General features: G+C 39.2%; 1 protein-coding gene across 1 annotated transcript; it reads right to left on the bottom strand.

Moving 5' to 3' along the window:
* Positions 1-509: 509 nt before the first annotated feature.
* Positions 510-17,970, bottom strand: LOC141799900 (CD9 antigen-like). Its single transcript, XM_074682315.1, has 8 exons — positions 17,770-17,970; positions 8,589-8,691; positions 5,566-5,663; positions 5,360-5,434; positions 5,187-5,270; positions 5,028-5,084; positions 4,838-4,921; positions 510-3,836 (listed from the first exon to the last, which is right to left on the bottom strand). The coding sequence occupies exons 1-8, from the start codon at positions 17,836-17,838 to the stop codon at positions 3,771-3,773; spliced, it is 636 nt and encodes a 211-aa protein (XP_074538416.1). The 5' UTR covers positions 17,839-17,970; the 3' UTR covers positions 510-3,770.
* Between the last annotated feature and the right edge of the window lie 3,703 nt (positions 17,971-21,673).

Below are 21,673 nucleotides of genomic sequence, written 5' to 3'. Positions count from 1 at the left end.
CTAAAAAAACACTAAGTCAGTTTCTACTTGCTGCTGTTTTAACAGAAGGAAATGTTGCTTGTTGGTTGTGAACTTGACTAATGTTGGAAGAGACTTAACTGACAGAATTTGTTGCACTTTTGGGACCAAGTCTTTTGAAAAAGCTGCAACCTGACTTACAAGTCAAAACTTTGCCTAATGACCTTTAGACATCTGGTCAGGTTTTCTTGTCAGTGTAACAATACTTGGCGCAAATAAATGTACATTTCAGAACGTTCGTGGAACCTTTGATCGATCAAAGTGCTTTAAAAAATTGTCTAAATGTAAATAGTTATTGTTGTTTTTTATTTTCTCAAACTGCTTAAGCTGAAAAACACAAACAGAGTTCAGTCAAGACATTTCAACATGCTGAACGTGTTGAAACCAGTTGAGAAGGTATCTTTTATTTCAGTCATTATTAAATGACACTTGTAAATACAGATTTCTAAATCCTGAATAAATGTTTTTAAATGCATTGTTTATTTGTGTGATTTGTGCAGAACATGTCGTAGGTTACAGTCACAAAAGTAGAGCTTAGAAGTCCTGTTTCATGAAGTCTAAGGCAGGCTGATGAAGATGGCATACACTAGTTTTCTGATGCAAGCTTCAGAGGTGTTACCTTATTCCTCTAAGCATGCATCACAGGCATGGTTGGTTGGTGGTGGTTGTAAAAATGCTCATGCTGCACTGTTGGGGAAACTCTACCCTGAGCGATCCTTGAGCACTTGCTGAATCGTACACATAACGATCCTCTCAACTACATATCCAGCTGTCCTTTAGGCTCAAGCCCAGAAAGGTGAAACTCTGACCTGAAACTCATGTGGCTAAACCTGGAAGCCTGCTTCATCATGCTGGGAGAAATCCAGGAGGAATCCTTTCAGGATAAGTGCTTTTAGAAATGTTAACATGTTTCCTGAACGATTCTGATCTTTCTCCTCATTTTCATGTTTTCTCAGCCTGTGTTAAAACCACGCTTTGACTGATGCAACACGCAGCTGATACTTCCTCATGGTGTTTATTTTTGTACTACAGTAAATCAATACAGGCTCTTCTCTTGATTCCCTCTATATATAAACTTACAGTACACACTTTTGATATCCACCATATATTTAGCTGATACGTGAGCTGAGGTGAAGGCTCTCATGTTTCATTCAACAGCAGAGAAAATGATTCATCCTGTGTCTTATTTTCATTACCAAACTTCAGTTCGCACAATATCGGGTTCCGTATTTGATTACACCGCTAATTGCACATCTTGTTCATAAATTTTGGAACTGAAAGCACCAGATGTTTGTGCCATTACTGGCATAAACACAAAATCATTCAAATTCATCTAATCCATCTCATCTAGTTATCCTTGACTGATAATATCATAATGAAATACAACAGATAAACTGTGTAAAAATTTGACCTTTATTAAACTCCAAACACCTATCTTCCTGAGAAGCCTGGAATGGTATTAAAATAAATAACACACAATCAATTACAAAAGGGCTCCACTGTGTACAGCATGTTGGGTGTTTTTGTGCACAGTACTTTACAGATTTGCCCAAACAAATAAAACTGGGGAACAGATTGACAGCTTTGTGGATTGAGTTGCAGCAGTTCAGCCTGTTTTAACTCCACAGAGCCTTTCTCTTGAAAACGTCACTCCACGGAGTAAACAGTGCCTGCTGGCCTCCCAACAGCCTCTCTGATTGTGTATTCTTTGTCTTTGTCTTACTTGTGGCTCGTAATAGTAACATGTACAACAAAAACAGCCTAACAAAAGTTTAACTTTCCTTGGACAGATCATTACTTTTTTGTTCCCAGAATATTTTTTTTTTACTACCAAGAGGCTTCTGAAGTTGTTGGCAAAAAAGTGTTGTTCTCATCATGTCTGCTGTCTTGGCAGAGATGACGCAGTTGAGTGTGACACCAAAAACAATAACAGCAAAAAGAGCTGTGTGTGCTACTCATCAAAAAATGTGTGACAATTAATCACAGTCCAACTCTACGGACATATGTACAACTTTTTTTCTCAGCTACATACAGACAGCGTGTGGTTCTTTAAAAAACAAAAACAAAACAAAAACAATTTGTTATCAAAGAAAGGCACGTGAAAGGAGCTGTTTCAGTTGTGTGGATTTGCTCTGACTATTGCAAGCACTGTTATGACTATTACACTGTACAATTACTAAAGCCTCTGCCTACACACAGCATGTTAAATATCATCACATCAGCTACAAAACAATATACATCTAGAAGAAAACTCACACATATGTACACACCAGAGTCCTGACACAGAAAAAGTGGCCTGATATAACCTGGACTATTGTGAGTGATCCCAGGTTAGGCGTGGTTTTTTAAGCCTTAAATCCAGCTGAGGTTTGTGAGAGAAGAGAAAAGTTTGGTTGTAATTTCTGTTGAGTTGTTTTAAGGCACAGAGAGGGAAAAATATAGAAGATCTGAGGCCAGGCTGGGATGACTGAACTTCCCTGGCTCAGTGTCTGCTCTCAGTTAAGTGGATGGTTTATGTTTAGCTGGTCAACATGATCTTCTTAACATTTACCCAACAGACTCAGTGCGCTCAGTACTTTCTTATGTAAGAGTGAAAAAAACCTTATATTACACTAGGGGGTGGTATTTTTCAGATTTTGTTATCCCTCCAAACATTGATGCAACTGCTGCTTTAGTAAGAAATACTTTGACATTTTGAGAAACATACTCATTCATTTTCCTGTTGAGAAAGACAAGTGAGACCTAACTTTCATGTCTTTGTATCATAATATTGCAGCTATAGCCAGAGGAGGGGTAGATTTAGTCAAAGGTGACCATTACGTCTGAAAGATTGAAAGAGTTTGAAATTATTCTGACATCACTGAGTTCATGGTGATTTGTCTGAGCAGCAGTGAGTTGTTTCAACATTTTGTGCTAAACTAAGCTAAGCTACCTTTTTACTGAATTGAGCTTAACACTTTTCATTTAAACATGGGTTTGGCGTTATTTTTTCTGATATCAAAGTCAAGAGGACGAACAGGCAGAGCTGAGAAATGAACTATTCCTTTAAGATTACAGATTTCATGTAGTATGCAGTTTGTTCGGTTTGTACACAGTACATTGAGGAGTATGGGTGCATGGAGGATTCATTCTCAAAACGTTTACTGGCCATTCCCTCCCTCAACACCCCACTCTGATTCCACCAATCAGGATTTACTTGGCTTCCTGAAAACCTTTTTAAGGCTTTGGTTTCACATGACACAACATTGCTGGACTTGTGTGTCTGTGCACGTAATTATGTGTGTTTGTTTCCCTCCACAGGCAGCAAACTCAGCTGCTTTCACCTCTCACTTTCTCTCTCGGGCTAAACTTTCCCACAGCCTTGGGGTCAGTGTCAAGGCTGTGTGAGAAAGCACTGACACTAGAGTGACAGTATGTGGGTTAAAAATTTGGTGGTGGTCGCTAAACGGCTGAAAGGACATAAACTTGACAGATCACCAGGTAAACATCAGCACCGATCATTTCCCTCTCGATATGTGAATGATCTGAGTCGTGATTGAATATTATTAAAGGTGTAGCATGTATCTCAGCATGTAATGGCAAATAAATAAAGAAAAGATTCAAAGAAATAGTGGAAATAAGGCCAGGACAGCTGGGTTGAGCACCATTAGGGTTTCTTGGTCCCAGAATGGTCAGTGGACAGAGGATGACATTTGATCTGAAGGCTGTACAGTCTCTGGGGAGTGGTGATTGGCAGACGTTGGCGATCCAGCTCAGATGACTTCTCTGCTGTTGCGAATGGCACAACAGAGCACCATGCTGAAGATCATTCCAATAATCTGTAGAGAGGAAAGCAGATTTCTAAGAAAACAGGTCTTATTTTCAAAATGCATGTGTGCATATTTAACACATTTTGCCCCACCGGCAACAATTGTGTATCACTGTCATTTTCAACTCACAATAAAAAAATCTAAATATTACTAATGAAACTTTTTCCACTTATATGCTAGGAGACAACTTAGACAAAAATTTTGGATTAAAAAAATAGTTTCTAAACAGTTCCTGTCACATGACATCATCTACCTCCTGCTCCTTCTAGTAGACAGTGTGGATGCAAATGATGGATGCAATTTCATTAATTTCTTGTGATTTTTCCCACAAACATATTTATAATTATTTAATCATTTAATTTATTAAGTCTCTAGAGTAACCCCCCCCCCCCAAAAAAAATAAATAAATAAATAAATAAATAAATAAATAAATAATGTATGTATAAATAAATTTAAAATAAATAAATAAATAAATAAAAATAAAATAATTAAAAAATAAAAAAAATTGTACCTGGGATAATTTTTTTCTGTTCATGAGCTTATTCCTGTGAGTGGCAACAAAAGCTGCTGGTGGGCACACAGCTAGTCAAAAACTACAGGAAAACACTGTCTGCAGGATTGCCCATAGGTGACTTATTTGGTGCAATTTTCTCTACACACTAATACTTAGCCAATGCACACATCTACCACCCACCACCCTGCCCTACACACAAACACACCACCTTTTATTTATTTATTATCAGTATATTATTATTTAGTTTGAATGTTATTATTATAACAATTATCATTATTTCAATATTATTATTAGATGACTTAGTGACAAGTTGTGTGACCACGGACAACAATTGTTGCCAGTCATAATAATGCTATTTCCCTTTAAAAAAATACAAAATGGGAACAATAATTACATAACATGATTCAGAGGCACTCAATTGTTAAAACTATATGCCTTAAAACTCTGAAAAAAATGTGGGCATAAATGGGTTAACTCGTCACAGAGCACCACTCACCATGACTCCAGCGATGCCGATGCCAACGTAGCCGATGATGTAGAGTTTACTGTTAAAGAAGTCCTTGATGCCTGTCTCACAGTCCTGCACAACAGAGATCAGAGGAGTCAGACACTGTGACTCGTTTACCTTTTAGAAAAAAAAGGGACATAATTTTATCTCCATCCTTTATCTAGAGCTGGTGACAGACCTTTGTATCTGGTTTGGGATCAGTACAGGGGCTTGCTATGGTTCCACAACAGTTCAGCTATGAGAGGACAGAAAAAAAAGATGTCTAAAAGGGAAGTATGTACAAAAAATAAGCTTTTGATCAGCATTTTTTCTGCATTAACAACAAAGTTCCTCTTACTATTTTCTGGTATGAAATGATCAAGGTGCTGTTATTGTTTTCATTGTAGGTTGTCGTATAGAAGTTCTGAACATCTTCGATAATCTGTGTGAGAGAGGACGAGAAAATGAAGGAGAGGCATTGGGATGTAGTGCACTCATTGTACTGCTCAAACTAAAAAGCGCTGACTGTACCTTGTCTTTGTTTAAGAATCCAAACACCCCAGCTGCAACTTCTGCACCGAAGATGATCAGCAGGCAGGCAAAAAACTGAGAAAGAACAAGAACAGTAGAGTTCTTCTGTGCATGTTAAAACTGAAAAGCATTTAACTGTTTTGTGGACATTTTCAAGGCCAAAGCAGTTCAGATTGTTTTTTCAGTTGTGATTTTCAAGTACTTACTGAACCCAGGAGGCATTGAGATTCTCGAACAGCTCCACAGCAGCCAAAGAAACCCACCAGCATCACCAGACTTCCAGCGCCTATCAGGATGTACACACCTGGAGGAAAGCAGAGAAAGATTTGAGACTTATTTATTCAGAAATGGCCTGAAATCTTCTGTAACACAGATGAGATATATCAGTCTACAAATACACAGCTCAGTGGTTTGAGCTCTGCTGACGTTTAGCCTATCACACCCAGTCTGCTCCGTCACCAGCAGGGGGCGGCATTTATCTAAAAATTGTTGAAACAGTCCATTACGTCAGGGTTGCAAAGAACTCCTCATACAATTCAATAATCATTTTAGACTTTTTCTGTTGTCAGCTGAGCAAGTATCTCTCTGATCTTAAAACTAACAAATAATTTTTGGGTGCAGTTATTTTGTCTCATGTAAAATGCCTCATGAAAGCACTATCTGTTCAGAAAGAGAACAAAGGGGGATTTTAATCCCTTCTGATTCACATGTCATTAAGAAAGGTACGTCGTGGAAAGTTGTGTAGGTAGAAATTCAACAACAGATTCGCTCCTCTAGTGAATTCATACAGGTGGGACCTGTTGTGAGGCAACATTAAAGAGACAAGCCAACCCCCCCGAGGAGGGCGCTGGGGGAACAAGAGAAGGAGACATTGAAGAGGATCCCAGTTTGTCAACAGGAAGACTTAATGTGATACAATGATTGAGTCATTGCTTTTGTTCTTAGGATGTGCAGGTTGCTAGAGATGTCAGTTAGCATGCTAAAGAGGTGCAAAATTCCCCTTTATTTTAAATCTAGATCTTCAACTGAGTTTGTTCTTATTTTCTGTTAAGAAATCATTGTGAGGGGCAGAAAAAGAGAAGTTTGTTGTGAAAATGATGACATAGGAGTGAGGCATGGCAACAGATGAGCACCCTTTGCTGTATTTGTGTGGCAAGAACTCTCAACGTCAAATACATGTGTGGCACTGAGCTCTCAGAGGACCTGAAAGAAGTTAGGTCCTTAGAGGTCCTTGATCAAACCATGTGGAGTCTTCCTTCAGACACAGAAACAAGGTTGTACCTGGATAGTTACGACAATAGACCGAGACCTCTCGCCTATTTAAATGTAATATCATTTGGTAAAATTGAGGCACCTTTTAATTTGTTTTAAGAAGATATCACCATTTTGACTTGAGAACCGTCTTCTAAAGCTCAGCTTGGTTCAGCCCAGGGTACACAACAAAATACAAGAGACATAACGTGGGTGTAAGGTGGTGCACTCTTGTAGGACTTTTGTAATTCTTAGGTTACTCCAAACATGCCAAGAGTGAAGTGATGACGTGGTAAATCCAGGCTTTTGTAGAAAACAAACAAAGAAAAAACCCCAACAACACTTATCTACAGTAACACCACTGCCTTAGTTAAAAAGAAAAAACACAAAGTACCAATCAGGAGGAGGATAGTTTAGTCTGGAGATTGTTTAAAAAACTGACATCAAGATAAGTATCACACTGATTGCTATGGCAGCCAGAAGAAGGATGAGGAATCTGCTCGAAGCACTAAAACACCTTTATTTTAACAACCTGTCGTTCCTTTCTTTAATTTTTTTTCTCTGTACGGTTTAAATAAGTGTATCTCTGTAAACAGTCCACACTCTCTGTCCTCCTCACGCTGTCATCTTTCTTTCCATCTTGGCGGGGCGACAGACTGAGTGAAAGGTGGTTAGCAGCCCTGTGGTTTCCCTTATGCATTAACACTCTATGCACTGAAGTCATTTCCTGTTATTCACTCTCATCTCCGGTGTGAAGGCGCACATGTCTGATAATCAGAAAACATGGGAGTGAAAGCCTGTGACCGTTACACTTGTGACACCCATCAAGCCGAGACACCCATGTTGTGAATGCGCACTCACACTGAGAAAGAAAAGAGGTAAAGTTGAGTGGAGGATGTAGCTTTAGAGGCTTTTATTTTCAAGTGATGGAGTATTTCTCTGTATGTATATGTAAGCAACAGCCCTGCACACTGAAGAACATCCTCTCTGACACAACGGAAATAAAAAGAGGGGAAATTTATTGATGAAACATTTAATAGCAGTCCTTCAGATTGGAAACAATAGATGAGAGGAACACGATTTTTCTGTATGGCCCATCATTCAGAGTGAAACAAGCGACCTTTTCCTGACCTACAGTTGTTTTTTTTTCAATGACGGACAAATATAGACAGAAAATGGCTCTGATACTGCCTGAAAATACGTACTGCTTTCAGTTAGAGTATCATGTTAGACACAAAAAAAGTTAAGTGCAAGCAAAAAGTTATTCAATCAACTAGTAGTGGTTGTTGATCAGAATTTTTTATGAAAGAGGGGGTATGTTGTTTTTTTCTTTTACAAGTGCCTCTTTTATCCTCCATAGTAGCTTTACTTGATTTAGAGCTTTAAAAAAAATTATATAATTCTCTTACTGGTGTTTTGGAAAAAAAAACTTATTTCAGCCTCTGTCTGAAACTTTGCTCTAGCTACTGTCTCTTTAAAGCCCCCTGCTCTACAAACCCCCTCCCCTCTGATTGGCCATCCCTCTGGGAGCCTGTTGAGGGCAGAGCTAGACCTTGGTGTTTAAGGTCATTCCTCCCACATCTTGAAGACTTTTTTAAGTGATCTTGTGTTTTCCAGCAAGTTTTAGACCGAGCTGTTTTGATTAGTTTACTGACAGATTCAAGGATTTCTGTGACGTATAAATATGAAGCAGATTGAAAGTCTTCACATGTTTATAAATTCAGCACTGCTGTTTTATATCCATGTTTAAAAAACAACTAAGCACATTATTCTTTCTTTAAGTTAATTTGTTGGCCTCTGCACATAGGCCCATGGTTTAAGTGCTAGGCAAGACAGACACCCAGACTGTTTTATTAAGCTATTTTCAGGTACTTAAGTCTAGGTATGTAGACTTCTTCAGCTTTCTTTACCTTTAAAAATAATACCTAACTGAAGATAGCAGCCTTGCAGGGATTGTATGGTATGTTTTAGTACTCACCTATGAAGAAAGTGTCTGGAGCTTTGTCACCGTTTAGCAGAGACACAGTTTCTGGGTCAAAACGCAGCCACAGCCCAACAGCGAGAACAAAAGATCCCATCAACTGTAGAGCAAGGACAGACAAACACTTATAAACTCGATGTAAAAACTTATTATAAAAACATTGCAGAGAAAATGCTGACGAATAAAAGATCTTTGTAGACAAGAACTGCCTTGTTACTATGTACAGACTCTGGTGTATGTAGGCTTTTATTATGACTGAACCCCAATAAAAAGTAAGTGTAAACCCTGACTAGTCTGCTCCTTCTGCTCCAGTAATAACTGAAACTACTAACAGAAGCTTATTGTTCAGGGAATGTGTAACTATGCATTAGAAAATCAATTTTTATGTTTCTCTTATCATTTCTATCATGCTTGTGTCTCACATCGGGGATGTTTATTGGCTCCAGCATTTATCATGCACACACACACACTCACACACAAGTCCTGGTTTTCATCTCAAGCACGACAATGGCAGCGAATGTTCTTCAGGCCTTCAGAGGACTCGTGCTTTTTGCTCCCTCTAAATGTGATTTTCCACATAAATAAAGCAAACTGCCGTGGAGTTTCCACCCCGGCCCTCCACCCTTTGCACTCGGGCAAAAAGAAGCAGAATTTCACCAAAAGTCAGCCAGGCTAAAATTTCCATACTTTGTATTTAACCATGAGTGGATCAACCATGTACTAAAACAGCAATAAACTCCATCAAAATATAATATATGGGTAACTTTAAACACCTCACAGCAGTGTCAGGCTTCCCAGTTTGGATAAATGATCGTCCTGGCTGCTGTCAGCAATGTGGCACCTTGAGCTTTTACAGGCTCCTCTGTTTGGAAATGTGGCTGCTCATATTTTCCTTCATCTAAACCACAATCAGTATACATCCACTGAAATCATACTCGCTGCAATGCTCTTGCTTGTGGGCACAAACTTTTATTCTCTCAGGGGTTAGAGGACCTTGAAGTTAATTTTTCCGGGAATCTGATCCGGGATGCTCTCAAGGACAGAGTCTGTGGTGGATGCCCCTGTGAGGGATCAATAGTGAGGGGTTGTAACGATCACTGAGCCCACACCCCCTGAGGATAATCCAACCTAAAAACCTTCTGAGCTCAGCCTGAAAACAACAACGCAGCACCCATGCGTGTATCTGCCCAGAGACATTAAATGATTTGACTAAATGGAGAGTATTTGACAGTCACATGGTCCCTGTGTCCTAGATCTCAGCATTTAGCCTGTTTTCAGCGTGACTGTTTGTTTCCGAGTCTTTAAGCTCTGTTTGGCAAATTTATTAAGAGAAAACAAACCTTGTTGCCAAGTTATGATAAAAACAAACTGTTTCATGTCTTTAACTTTGCAACCTCCTGCTTATCAAATCTTCCCTTTTTGGTATTTGCAATTTCTCTTTCATTCTTTGCCCTCTGTATTTATCCTCACTGTCCACACTCTGCTCCAGGTCGGCAGGTTGTATTTTACAGCACTGTTTTGAAGTGAAGCCAGTAGTTCAGTTATAAAGCATCAGAATGGGACAGGTGTTGGAAAGGCGGCTTCCTCCCTAGCTGAGGATTTAGTGTCATGTGTGGTGATGTATGGGACAGCTGAGCCCTCTGGGTATCAGGATTAGCAGGTCCAAAGTGATAAAGCATGGTGGAGTGAGGGCTGTAGGAGTAGACTTACTGACCTAAACTGGATTAAAGTGGAGAGGAGCTCTGGATCTGTTTAACACTGGTATTTGTCTGAACACCTGATGGTGCGATAATCTTAGCGGAGGTGTGAAGTGAGGACTGCTGCCTACTGAATTCTGTAAATAACATAATATCCCAAAATATGATGGAGCATTTTTCAATGGAGACTAATCATAGTCAACCCATGACACTATTAAACAGATGGTACTCTTCTATGATGTTATTCATTTTTTTGAAATCCCATTTGGGGTGCATTGATCACAATTTTCTGGCCGTTCACCAATCTTTAAAAAGCCTGACCTGCCTATACCGATTTGGGCCAATATCGATTTTTACTTTTTAATATTTATGCATTTGAAACAATAAAAACTTTATGTTTTAACTTAAACAACCAATACAGTGTCTTCAGTTTTAGGTCTCAGAGCAAAAAACAATGGCTGGCTGTCAGACCTTCCCAGAGGTATATAAGATCAGTTTCATATGTAAGGATGAGCCGATCACCGATCCCCCGAAATTAAGGAAATATACATGACTAGATCCAATATTAGTCAACCAATTTGCACCACTTGGACTGTAAGTAAGAAAATTTTTTTAGAACTGGCTCCTTAAGAAGTTCAGCAACCTTTCCGATACGGTGGGCTGATGAAGGTTAAAAGAAGAGAGAGAGACGAACAAATAAAAGATAAAAAGATAAAGGAACTGGGGATGCACCAATCTGATCCTGGTGTCAGGTATTATTGGTCCAGTACAGACAAAGAGCTGATCTCTTCAACTCAGTTCTATGCTTCTCTGTTTTTTTAAAACAACCATGCGCATGAAAGACGATAAAATGAAGAGGCTAAGGAGTTTGGAGGTATTTCACTTGTTTCGCCAATTACTACGATGGCTTCTTGCAATATGTGCAAGTTTGATTCCTCTACACTTATAAGACACTAACATTTATTAACCCCTTGATGCCTGTTGTCACAAATTTGGGACATACTCTGTCAGGTCTTGATGAAGCTGAAATGACCTTTGTATCTCATTATTATCTATTGATTAATATTCTACACAAACCAAAGATAATATCAGATCCACTTTGTCACAATGTATTGGTCAGGGGATAAACTTCTCATTTCTATATATATAATATAATATAAATTGGTTATAACTACTGTATGTGCTATACTCAAATTTACAATCTCCACTTAATTTAACATATGTAAGAATGTAAAAACACATAAAACAATTTATTTTTATAATTGTTAATTAATTCAGGCAGTAAGGGGTTAAATACTGATTTAGGTAGTTGATACTTTTATTTATCATGTTAAGAAATAAAGAATATTAAATTCGTATTGTTATTCAGTGTCATTATTAGGACTTGAAAAGTTGTCTCATTGCATCCCTTAAATGAAAATACAGGTAATAACAAAAATGGTAAATGTTAAGACAAGAAAGTGATAAAGAACCATAACAGAAAGAGAAATACAACAGTCAAGTTTGTTTTATCAATGATTACAAGCCAACAAACTGAAAAGATCAAGATTTTCCCCCTAAATAATGGTTTCATTGATCTGATTAGGATTGTGTTTTGTTTTTGTTGAAAACACTCACTTTAAGCTGCGTTCACAGTAATGGCAAACTGAAACTGAGGTCACTTTGCTGTTGTTTCTTATTCTACCTGATCATTTCCATAGATGGGGAAGTAACACAAGAGGAACAGGAAAGCATGAATCAGCTGTGCTTTATCATGTACTTCTGTCCTGTAACTGTCAGTCTGTGCCATTTCCATTAGTTTTTAAAACAGTTTACGATGAATTTGGCAACTCCTCTGTGGACAATGGTATCTCCAATCCCTTTGCTGGTCTTGTGTGTTTTTTGTGAGCAGGTTGTGTTGTCTGACCACAGGAAAAAATAGGCTGAAGAACTGTCATAACAATGTAAAAAAGACAAGGTAATTTACTCAGAATTCTGTAAATTGCATTATTTTATGTTCCTGGAGGACATTGTTTGCTCAGTGTGGAGGAGCAGGTGGTTTTTTAAAGCTCAACCAAACCTCATTATGATGATGGCCACTTTAAAAGCTCTCTGAAAATGAGCTCCATAGATGGAAACCACACCACAGGTCTCTTTAACACACACGCTCCACTCTCCCACTTATCAGCCTGCCTATCCCAAAGGCCCTGTTAACCCCACTGGTCACATACCTTCCTCTCCTTACCCCCCTCTACCACTTTAGTCCGCCACCATCAGCCCGTCTGACACCAGACACACCCCTCCCTTCTCTCAGGCCCCCCACCTCCCAAAATCTACCCCTCGACTTATCTCCATGCCCCCCCCCCTCCCCTGCTCACCTCATTTTATCCCCCCTTTCCCTACCAACCTCACCCAAAGGACAAAGACCCACTGTGTCCCCCTGTGACTATACGCTGCAGTGCACAATAGGAGGGAAAGAGGCAGAAACAACCAAAGAGAGAATGAAAGAATCGTTAGAAGATCCATCATCTGTTTTCTTTTCCTGTGGACACAGAGTTTTGAAGCACCTTTATAGGAGACAGTTAAAAACCCACCCTGTGTCTCTAAGAGCGATGGCAGTGAGATCAGCAAAATCCTTTCCCAAACACTGAAAAGAGTTCGTACGGCTGGATATTTCAATATAAGTATGGAAATCTCTCTGTTAAAGCTTTATGGAAGTTCTCTCATAGTGTACTTTTTAACAGTGCAGTTTAATGGTGTTTTTGTGAGGGGGAATTTCCATCAGGGTAGAGTCTGAGATGACACAAAGCTGTGGTCTTGGTCAGAGACAGTCTGAGGCATAATGCACTTTCCTTGTTTTGAAGGAAAAAAATAGTCCTTGTTTAAATAAAAGCAAAAACAGTTGCTTCTTTAAATTTAGCAGTGATTAGAGTGTGATTCAAGCTTTCAAAAATAGGCTTCTGTCTGGCGTATGTTTGGAAAAACAGATGCAAGTGCGCATTAAAAGTGACGAGCAGGATGAAAGTGTAAATAGGAGGGAGACAGTCATGGGTGGAGTAAATCCCTTTGTGCTGCTACACGGTGAGGTGGGGGAGCTGGTGGCACACATCACTCTCCATAACACAGAAAAGAGTTTTTATGGATGAATCATGAAGACATTTTATGCGTGGGACCAGAGATCCTTAAACCATATGTCTTCTTTAAACAATGATTGTAGAGATTTTATAAAGAATTGAAGAAAATCTACCTCCACACTGTGCCTATCCCCCACTTGATTGCTTGTAAACAATCCTATTTTTGGCAGGTTCTTTAAATCAGAAAAGCTAAGTAAGCCCAACAACATAATGGTCAACAAAAATGTTATTTTGGGGGTCAGACAAAAAAAGGGAAAGAAGGAAATACCAAACAACCTCCTGCCATGCAACTAAAGATAAGTGTAATATTAGATTTTGAAGAGTAATTTAGTTATTAATTACCTTTGATAAGTCACCAATCAAGGGTATACAGCCTGTTAGTTCCCCTGCATCAGATTGCATCAAGGGTCACAGGAAAAAACTGAGAGATGAAAAACATTGACTGTTTATCAAAGAGCTTATTTTGTTGTATCAGTATAATAGCTGTAAAATCTGTTACTGGTTTAGTCTTTAAATTATTCTCCTTTAAGTTAAGACTTCAGTCATACAATTTTATCATCCTGTTCTCTAGCACTTTGAGATTGCTAACACATAAAGTGCAAGACCAACAATGTGTGTATTATTTTTTATTATAGGCACACTTGTGTCACTGATGTTCAGTACAAATGAAAAGGGATCTAGGACGCTGCCATGGTGGACACCAATAGTCACAGGTTTCATTGAAGAAAGTATGAGGGCTCCACCATCTCATGAATTCAGTCCCATTCCTCTCCTCTCCTTTTGTTTCTACATTCTCCCCTGCCTCACTTTTCTTTCTTTCTATCTATTTTCATCCTCGTAACAGTAGTGCCTCAAGGTGGATCCTCATGCCCAGAAGCTACAGCTGATCCTTTAAAGAAGTACCCTAAATTTACAGTAGCAAAAAGTTCAAATTCAGAATCAGAATTTTATATCATCATTAAATGATATGATGGTGTGGTCCTTGTTGGTAACAGGTAATTTTTGGTATTGTAAATAAAATTTATATTTATTAACCTGATTATTTACACAACATGTCCAAAGAAGGAAGTCCTTATACGGCCACTGGTTGAATGTAATAAAAAAGGGAAACTGCAAAGTGAAGAAAACTGTCATATTGAGGAGGTACTGCTTGATTAAAGGATCAAAATTTAGCTCTTAAAGGAAACAAATCTGCATACATTTTTTGCTGTTAAGCATCAAAAGTTAGCTCTAGCTAAAGTCTTAAATCGTAAAGATCTGAAAAGTAGACACACTGTCAGAGTCAGTGATGGAGGTTGGCCGATATGACTAAAATATGAGATGTCTGTCAAGATGTCACTTTACTTCTGTTGGTTAACTGTTAACTTTTGTATCTGATGTTAGAGTGTCGATTTTGATTTAACATTTGCATTCTTAGCCTCTAGTTCAGGTCAAGCAGGACAGGATTGATTTACAGCGCGTTTAAACCTCTGTGACAACACCACACCGGTTGACAAGGGCTGCCAGCTGCACCAAATATAGACAGCTACTAAACTACAAACAAACTGACAGTGTTTACTTGTTGTCACATTAGCCTACAGATACGTCAGAGCACCGGGCTGACCATAGTGCTACATACCATGTCTGCTATGTTTGCTTGATGTCATGTTTCAAACCGTGGTGCTACATAACTTATTTTACTTTTGTTTTACTGTTGTGCTTGTGTTTTTATGTTGCAGTTTTAATGTTGCACCAACTGTATGGCACTTTTTAATTTCGTTGTGCATCTTACATGTCACAATGACAATAAATTCTATCCATCTATCCATCTATCTATCTATCTATCTATCTATCTATCTATCTATCTATCTATCTATCTATCTATCTATCTATAACTGTGCTGATAAAAACCTTACCTTGGCATGTTGTATCAAGTAAAATATTGTCTTGAACAAAGGCATTTTTTTTCAATCCAATCTCCATTTAATTCCAAAACACACACCTCGCTAAAAGTAATTTACAACAGTGTGAGTGATACTCTGGGCCAGTAGGTGTCGAGGCAGTCCAATTCACCAGATCCTTCTCATAGCGTCTTTAGCATTTGCAAAATCATTTTAAAAATCTGTTTTTTTTTCTGTATTAAATCCTAAATTTGGAAAACTGTTATTTTTATTTTTACTTTCAAGATTTTCAATATTGGTTATTGGTCTCATGAACTTACTACCAATAATTTGTGTCAGTATTGGCCCTGACAAACAAATATCAGCCAACCTGTAGTCTAAGGCTTTTCAAACTATTGAAAATTTAAAAAGACTGTTTTTTTCCTAAATAAAGAGAGAAATAAATGTGGTGTTCAGTTGGATGAAGTAACTTTTTAAACTTTTTTTCATTTAACAACTTTCCAAAATCTGGTCAATTTATTCAGTTTTAATGAGGAGGGAAAGCGCTCGAGGACGAGAGAGTACGAGGGAACAACTCTTTGGGCTCTACCTTCCTGCACATCACTTTGAATCAACATTTCCCCACACAGTTTATCTATCAGGTTTAATCTTTGACTGAATAGGATGGTCAGTGAACCATAGAACACAAACACAGAGCAGACATACCAAGGAGTTATTGATTTACTGAAGCAGGCTTCCTGTATTTTTAGCCTTCAGTATAACATAACCAAGAGATAAGTTTTAATAGTGACTGTTCAGTGTGGAAGACCTGCAGGAATCTCTCTTCATCACCATGCTCTGTGTGAAACTGGGCAGTGGTGTAAACACAGAACCACTCTGATTGATGATCATGTTTAGTTTAGGAAGGCTGGTTCATAGGTAAGTATGCTACACTCTTTATCACCAGGGTTAAACTCAGACTTCACAAGCCTGTCCTGTTTTTACCCATATGGGGATTTGAGTGCAAGCATATCTGCCCCTCCTCCATCACTGGCTTTCATCACACACACTCATCTCTTCACCCTTACACCACCATTAGCAGAGATGACTGTGATGGAGAATAAAGTTGACATCATGCTTCTGTCATTGGAGAGCCGGAGGAATGAACCGAACTTAGAAGCAGCAGACGTGCATTTCTGCAGTCCTGATGGACACATTCACAGAATACCCTGCGATCCTCATACTGATCTATTTTCTCTTTATCTGGGTCGGGTACATGCCAACTGTCCCTCTTTTGCCATGTGAACGCGCACACACGCGCACATGAATATCCCTCTCAATCTCCCAATGACCCTTTTCCCTCCAATCACATTTGCTCTCCTCTTTTTCTCCCTGATCATTCACTCGCTTCTGTCCGGCTTCTGTCCAGCTGTCTGTCACGTCTCTCCTCAAATCCCCCACTGTCTCACAAGTATACCAAGGAGGTTTCAGCCACCAACTTGTTCAGTGCTAAGTGGGGATATGACAACTTAATAGTGAGGTCCGGAGGGGCTGCTACTGCATTCAGGGTCCCTCAGCTGCTCAGCCAGGCAGGAGCAGCAGACTGAAGTTATGCTATTGTCCCGCTGTCACAATGGATCCATTCACGCTGCACTCAGCGCCTGATCCACACCACAGATGCTTGTTGGAAAAGCTCTCCCCTCTCCCTCCCTCTCTTACACACACACACACACACACACACACACACACACACACACACACACACACACACACACACAAAGGAACCTCTCCTCTGAGGAATAAAAACTGTGGCACACACACACAAGCCAACACACAAAGGTTATCCACATCTTTCTTGTAGATTTTGTATGAAAGTGTTGGAGCACAGCAAATACTTTGAATGAAATAAACATGAGACAGGGTGAATGAAGATATGTGCAGGGCATGTGTGCAGGAGACACAAACACAGACACACACCTTTCACATCCACCTGACAGCTAATTCATAGAAGAGTTTGAACAGGAAGCACTTTCTGGACCCCAAAAGTAGCTTCACTTTCTCAATCAGCTCTGTTTGTTAATGAAGCACCGTGGCGCGAATACTGAGCTTGTTTTCCACTCCGTCTTTCAATCCTTCTCCCTCTCTGTCTTTTCATTCAGTCTTCCTTTCAAAAACACGCTTCCCCAGGATAAAAGGGGCGGGATTTTTCCTCTGTGGAAAATCTGATTTGAGCTCGGCGAGCCAACGGTAAAAAGACAGAAAAAAAAACTCTTGCTGTCACCCTTTCCGCGCCACGCAGTGTAAGTAAACCCACGCCGGTGAGTAAATACAGCTCACAATTTGAGCCACTGAAAGAGCATGAATGTGAAAACCGTAAACAATCTCGGCATCGTCATTTAAACAGCACGTGGGTGTGAAGGTCAGCTGTGTGGAGTGAGAAGTCTGGACTGCTGCACTTGCTCTGCTGCGCGCAGCTAGCATCTCAAAAAAGCAACCAACACGCACTTACCCAGAAAATGAAGTTGAACACGAACAGGAGGTATTTCACGCATTTCATTCCTCCTTCCACCTTCCCCATTTCGGCTGAGTGAGTGTGTCTTTCGTCTTGAACCAAGCTAAATGTTGCTCTGCTGCTTGTGTTGGCTCTGCTCACTGTGACAATAACGGTCCTGCCCGGTCACAACATTAGTACTCCAAGTCTCTCTCTCTCTCTCTTTCTCTCTCTGTCTCCTACACACACACACACACACACACACACACACACACACACACACACACACACACACACACACACACACACACACACACACACACACACACACACACACAAACATGCACGCGCACGCGCACGAACGCCGGCAGGATCCGCTTAAACTCTTTCCAGACCGCCCCTTTCAATAATACAGAGGGGGGCCGGAGGGGGGCCTGTGACCACACGATTGGGACGTTTGGTAGACGTGTGGGAGTCCCCACAGCGATCACCCCTTACCTTAAAATTGTCTTTGGTTTATCAGTTTTATATATTTATTTTAATCTAATCAAATCAAATTAAATCAAAATAAATAAATGAACTAATTTATTAATAATACCTATTATTAATTTAATAATAATGACAACAACAACAACAACAACAACAACAACAATAATAATAATAATAATAATAATAATAATAATAATAATAATAAAAGAAAGTAACTGCTTACATATTACGCCTATTTACTTAATGTAATTTCTTATTGGACTTTGCCATCATCATCATCATCATCATCATCATCATCATCATCATATGCTCTGCACAAGTCCTTCTAACTACATTGTAGGCCAACAGAGACCGTTGAACTACAAGTGACCAAGTGTGAGGTTAATCCCTTATGTAAGATACATTAACGGTGCCAGTCCTGATCGAGTGCCCTTGAGGACCTTACACTTTGGTAAAGAAAGTAACCTAAGGACATAAATAGGACATGATGCCAGTGCATTCAAAAAAAAAAATCAACAAAAACAGTTCATTTATAGCTTTGTGCAATTTCTAACAAATTATTTTGTTGTATTAATTATTCACTTTTTCACTTTCAGGAACTGAATCTATTTGAGACCAGCAGATAATTTTGTGACATTACTCATACTATCTATTTTCACTGTGTGGTTTACTTATAGTGCATGGCATGTAAAACGTCAAAGCAAGAGTCATATATTTCCTTTGTCTTTTGCTTCAACAAACAAGCTTTATTATTCCATACATTGTTGTGGAGGGTGTTTTTGATGGCAGACTTTTGAATCCAAGGACAAGATATCTAACCACAAAGTCAGAGGCTTAAAACATGAAAACAAGCCTCAAAATTACGAAATAAGTGATGGTTTCCTGAGATAGGTTTACCCAACTTCCTTTTAAGAGACAAATTTTACTAAGGTGTTGAGGCATTTCCTAACTGTAACAGTACAACACCCTTCCCCAACCTTTCCTGTGAATTTTGAAGTCTTCAGCAAAATTCTGGTCTCTGAAATGAAAGTGTTAAAAATGTGAGAGAGGGAAGCTTCTTATAGTTGTTCTCAGAAATGATGGGCTGGAAACTGAGATGATTCCTACTTCTCTTATTTGCTCTCCATGGTACTTGTGTTATTGTTGCATGTTTTTCATCTGCGGTCCTCCTTATTAAACTCATTCTAACATGCTTGGATGAAAATCAGATGAAAGATGCCTTACAAAAAGAGACATGTCATAGTTTCCTTTTACTAAAAAGGCATTTTTATGGTAATGTGGCGCTTAAAAATTACAGCATGTTTATTTTTATCACAACTATTTTACCCATGAGTATTTCCCTGCATGGCTGGGTAACGTTAACCCATCCACGAACTTATACGCTCTTTTCCCTTTCAGTAAGAGCCTGAATAACTTTTTTTCCAATGCATTGTCCAAACATGTTTTGAGTGTTAGCTATTTCCAAACAGGATTCAAAGTAAATTTAAACTCTGTCCCTCTACAGCCCTCCTTTTTTCTCTGTACCTCTTAAAGGAGCATAAGCTCAGCAGAAGCCTTGTGATCAACATAAATATTTTCCATACAGCTGTGCAGAGTAAGGCGAATATCCAAAGGGTACTTTATTTTATCACCAGGAATTCAGACCTTGGTTTGCAAAATGTCCTTATAGAGAAGCAAAACAGTCTGCTGAGCAGAAGGAGGCAGGGAGGAGTCAGACAGGAATGACATGATGGCGACTAGAGAGAGAACAGCTAAAACAAATGTCCAGGACACGTTTCCATTTGTGCAATCCCCAATATGTTTCACTTTTTAGAGATCTCTACAATTGTGTCTCTACACTGAAGTGATACCTCTCAGAGAAACAGGCTTTGTGCTGTGGGATTCATGACAGAGGAGCAGAGGACAGAGAAAAACAAAAATAGTTTGGACATTTACCAGAGCAGTGCCAAAAGAGGGAAGGCTGATAAGAGTGGGAAAAGGCCACTGTGTTCCTACTTGTTGGTTATCAGGGGCTGTTTATGCATGGCTCAGCTGCTTGATGGCTACTATTTAAAAAGAAAAAGACTCAGGTCACAGTATAACATGCAGCCCAGAATCATTTACAACAGATCTGTCTGGGGGATAATGATGTCTTTGGTAGCTGTGTCCTTATAATAAGAGGATATGCAATATGTTGTGTTGTTACTTGCATTATAATAAGAGCAGAATCTCTGTTTTCTCTCCTTGTATTTTGCAGGGTGTGATCAGTAATAGCTGTTATGATGCTACACCCATGTTTTGGTCAGCGCTTGGCTCTTTTCCTCAGCTCTGACTTCATTATTGATGACAGACTGTGATATCTTTTGGATGAGGTAAATAAATCAGAGGCTTTGCAGAACCATATAGTTATTGGCTTTTGACAATGTCATTAGTTTATACACTTTGACATGAGTTTCAACAACATTGGGAATAGCAAACTTTCTGGGATTGAGCAGTATGAGAGACTTCTGTTTATGGCAGGAGAGCACCATCTACTGGTCGCATTGCAAACCTGTGCTGATTTATTTCAACAGGCTTTCACCAAAGCAACAGTGCTCAGTATTCAGGCAGTGAGGAATGACTTGAGCCGAGGCAGTACAGAGAAGTACAATGCAGTGTTAGCAGTTTTTGGATGCTGTTTATTAGTTCATGTTTTCCCATCTAACCTGTACACAGTTAATAAATTTAAAGATGATCCCACCTTGATGTCTGTGAGTGCACAGGGTTTCAAGCTTCACCTGAGCTCCCATTTTCTCTCTACATGCTGGGTATCATCTTTTATAACTTCACATCTCCAGCAGAAAAGTCAGACAAAGGATGAGAGTCAGTTAAAGAATTACCTTTTTGATCATGTGGCCTTGGTGTGATGAAGTTTCCTGGCAACTCATCCAGAGCTAAATAGGTTTGTGTATGATCTTTGAGGCAGCAACAGCAGAGCAGTGAAGGTGAAAGCATTTAGGGAAATGATGATGCGAGACAACGTGAAGAATCAACCTTTCAGTGAAAGAAAACAGACGAGCGAGGAACCTATAACAGTGCTTCTCCATCTCTCCTTTTCATTTAGCACCAGCAGTTTTCAGGGAATAGCTGTTTAGTGAAGCACAAGATGGCTACATATTCTTACAAAACTCATTGCAAACAAATGTGTGCCAACGAAGAGGAAACACATTTTTCCCATCTTTTGTAAATAACTATGATTAAACACAAAGGTAAGATGCATTGTACAAAACTTAAATGCCGACAGGTGATAACAATGTTCCTGTATTCTCTCTTTAAGGCACCAAAACATTTTTCTGTAGTCGACATACACAATTCCCAAATGTGATGTCCTGTGAGCCTTGTCCAGGACCTCCAGTGTCATCTATTCTTACTCAACCCTTTTTGTGATTTTACACTAAAAGAGAAATAAGTATGA

The sequence above is a fragment of the Halichoeres trimaculatus genome, unplaced genomic scaffold (genome assembly GCF_033239565.1).
Source record: "Halichoeres trimaculatus isolate MK-OKI-2021-1 unplaced genomic scaffold, fHalTri1.1 fHalTri1_scaffold_11, whole genome shotgun sequence".
Lineage (NCBI taxonomy): Eukaryota > Metazoa > Chordata > Actinopteri > Labriformes > Labridae > Halichoeres > Halichoeres trimaculatus.
This window is presented reverse-complemented; position numbering and strand designations above follow the sequence as displayed.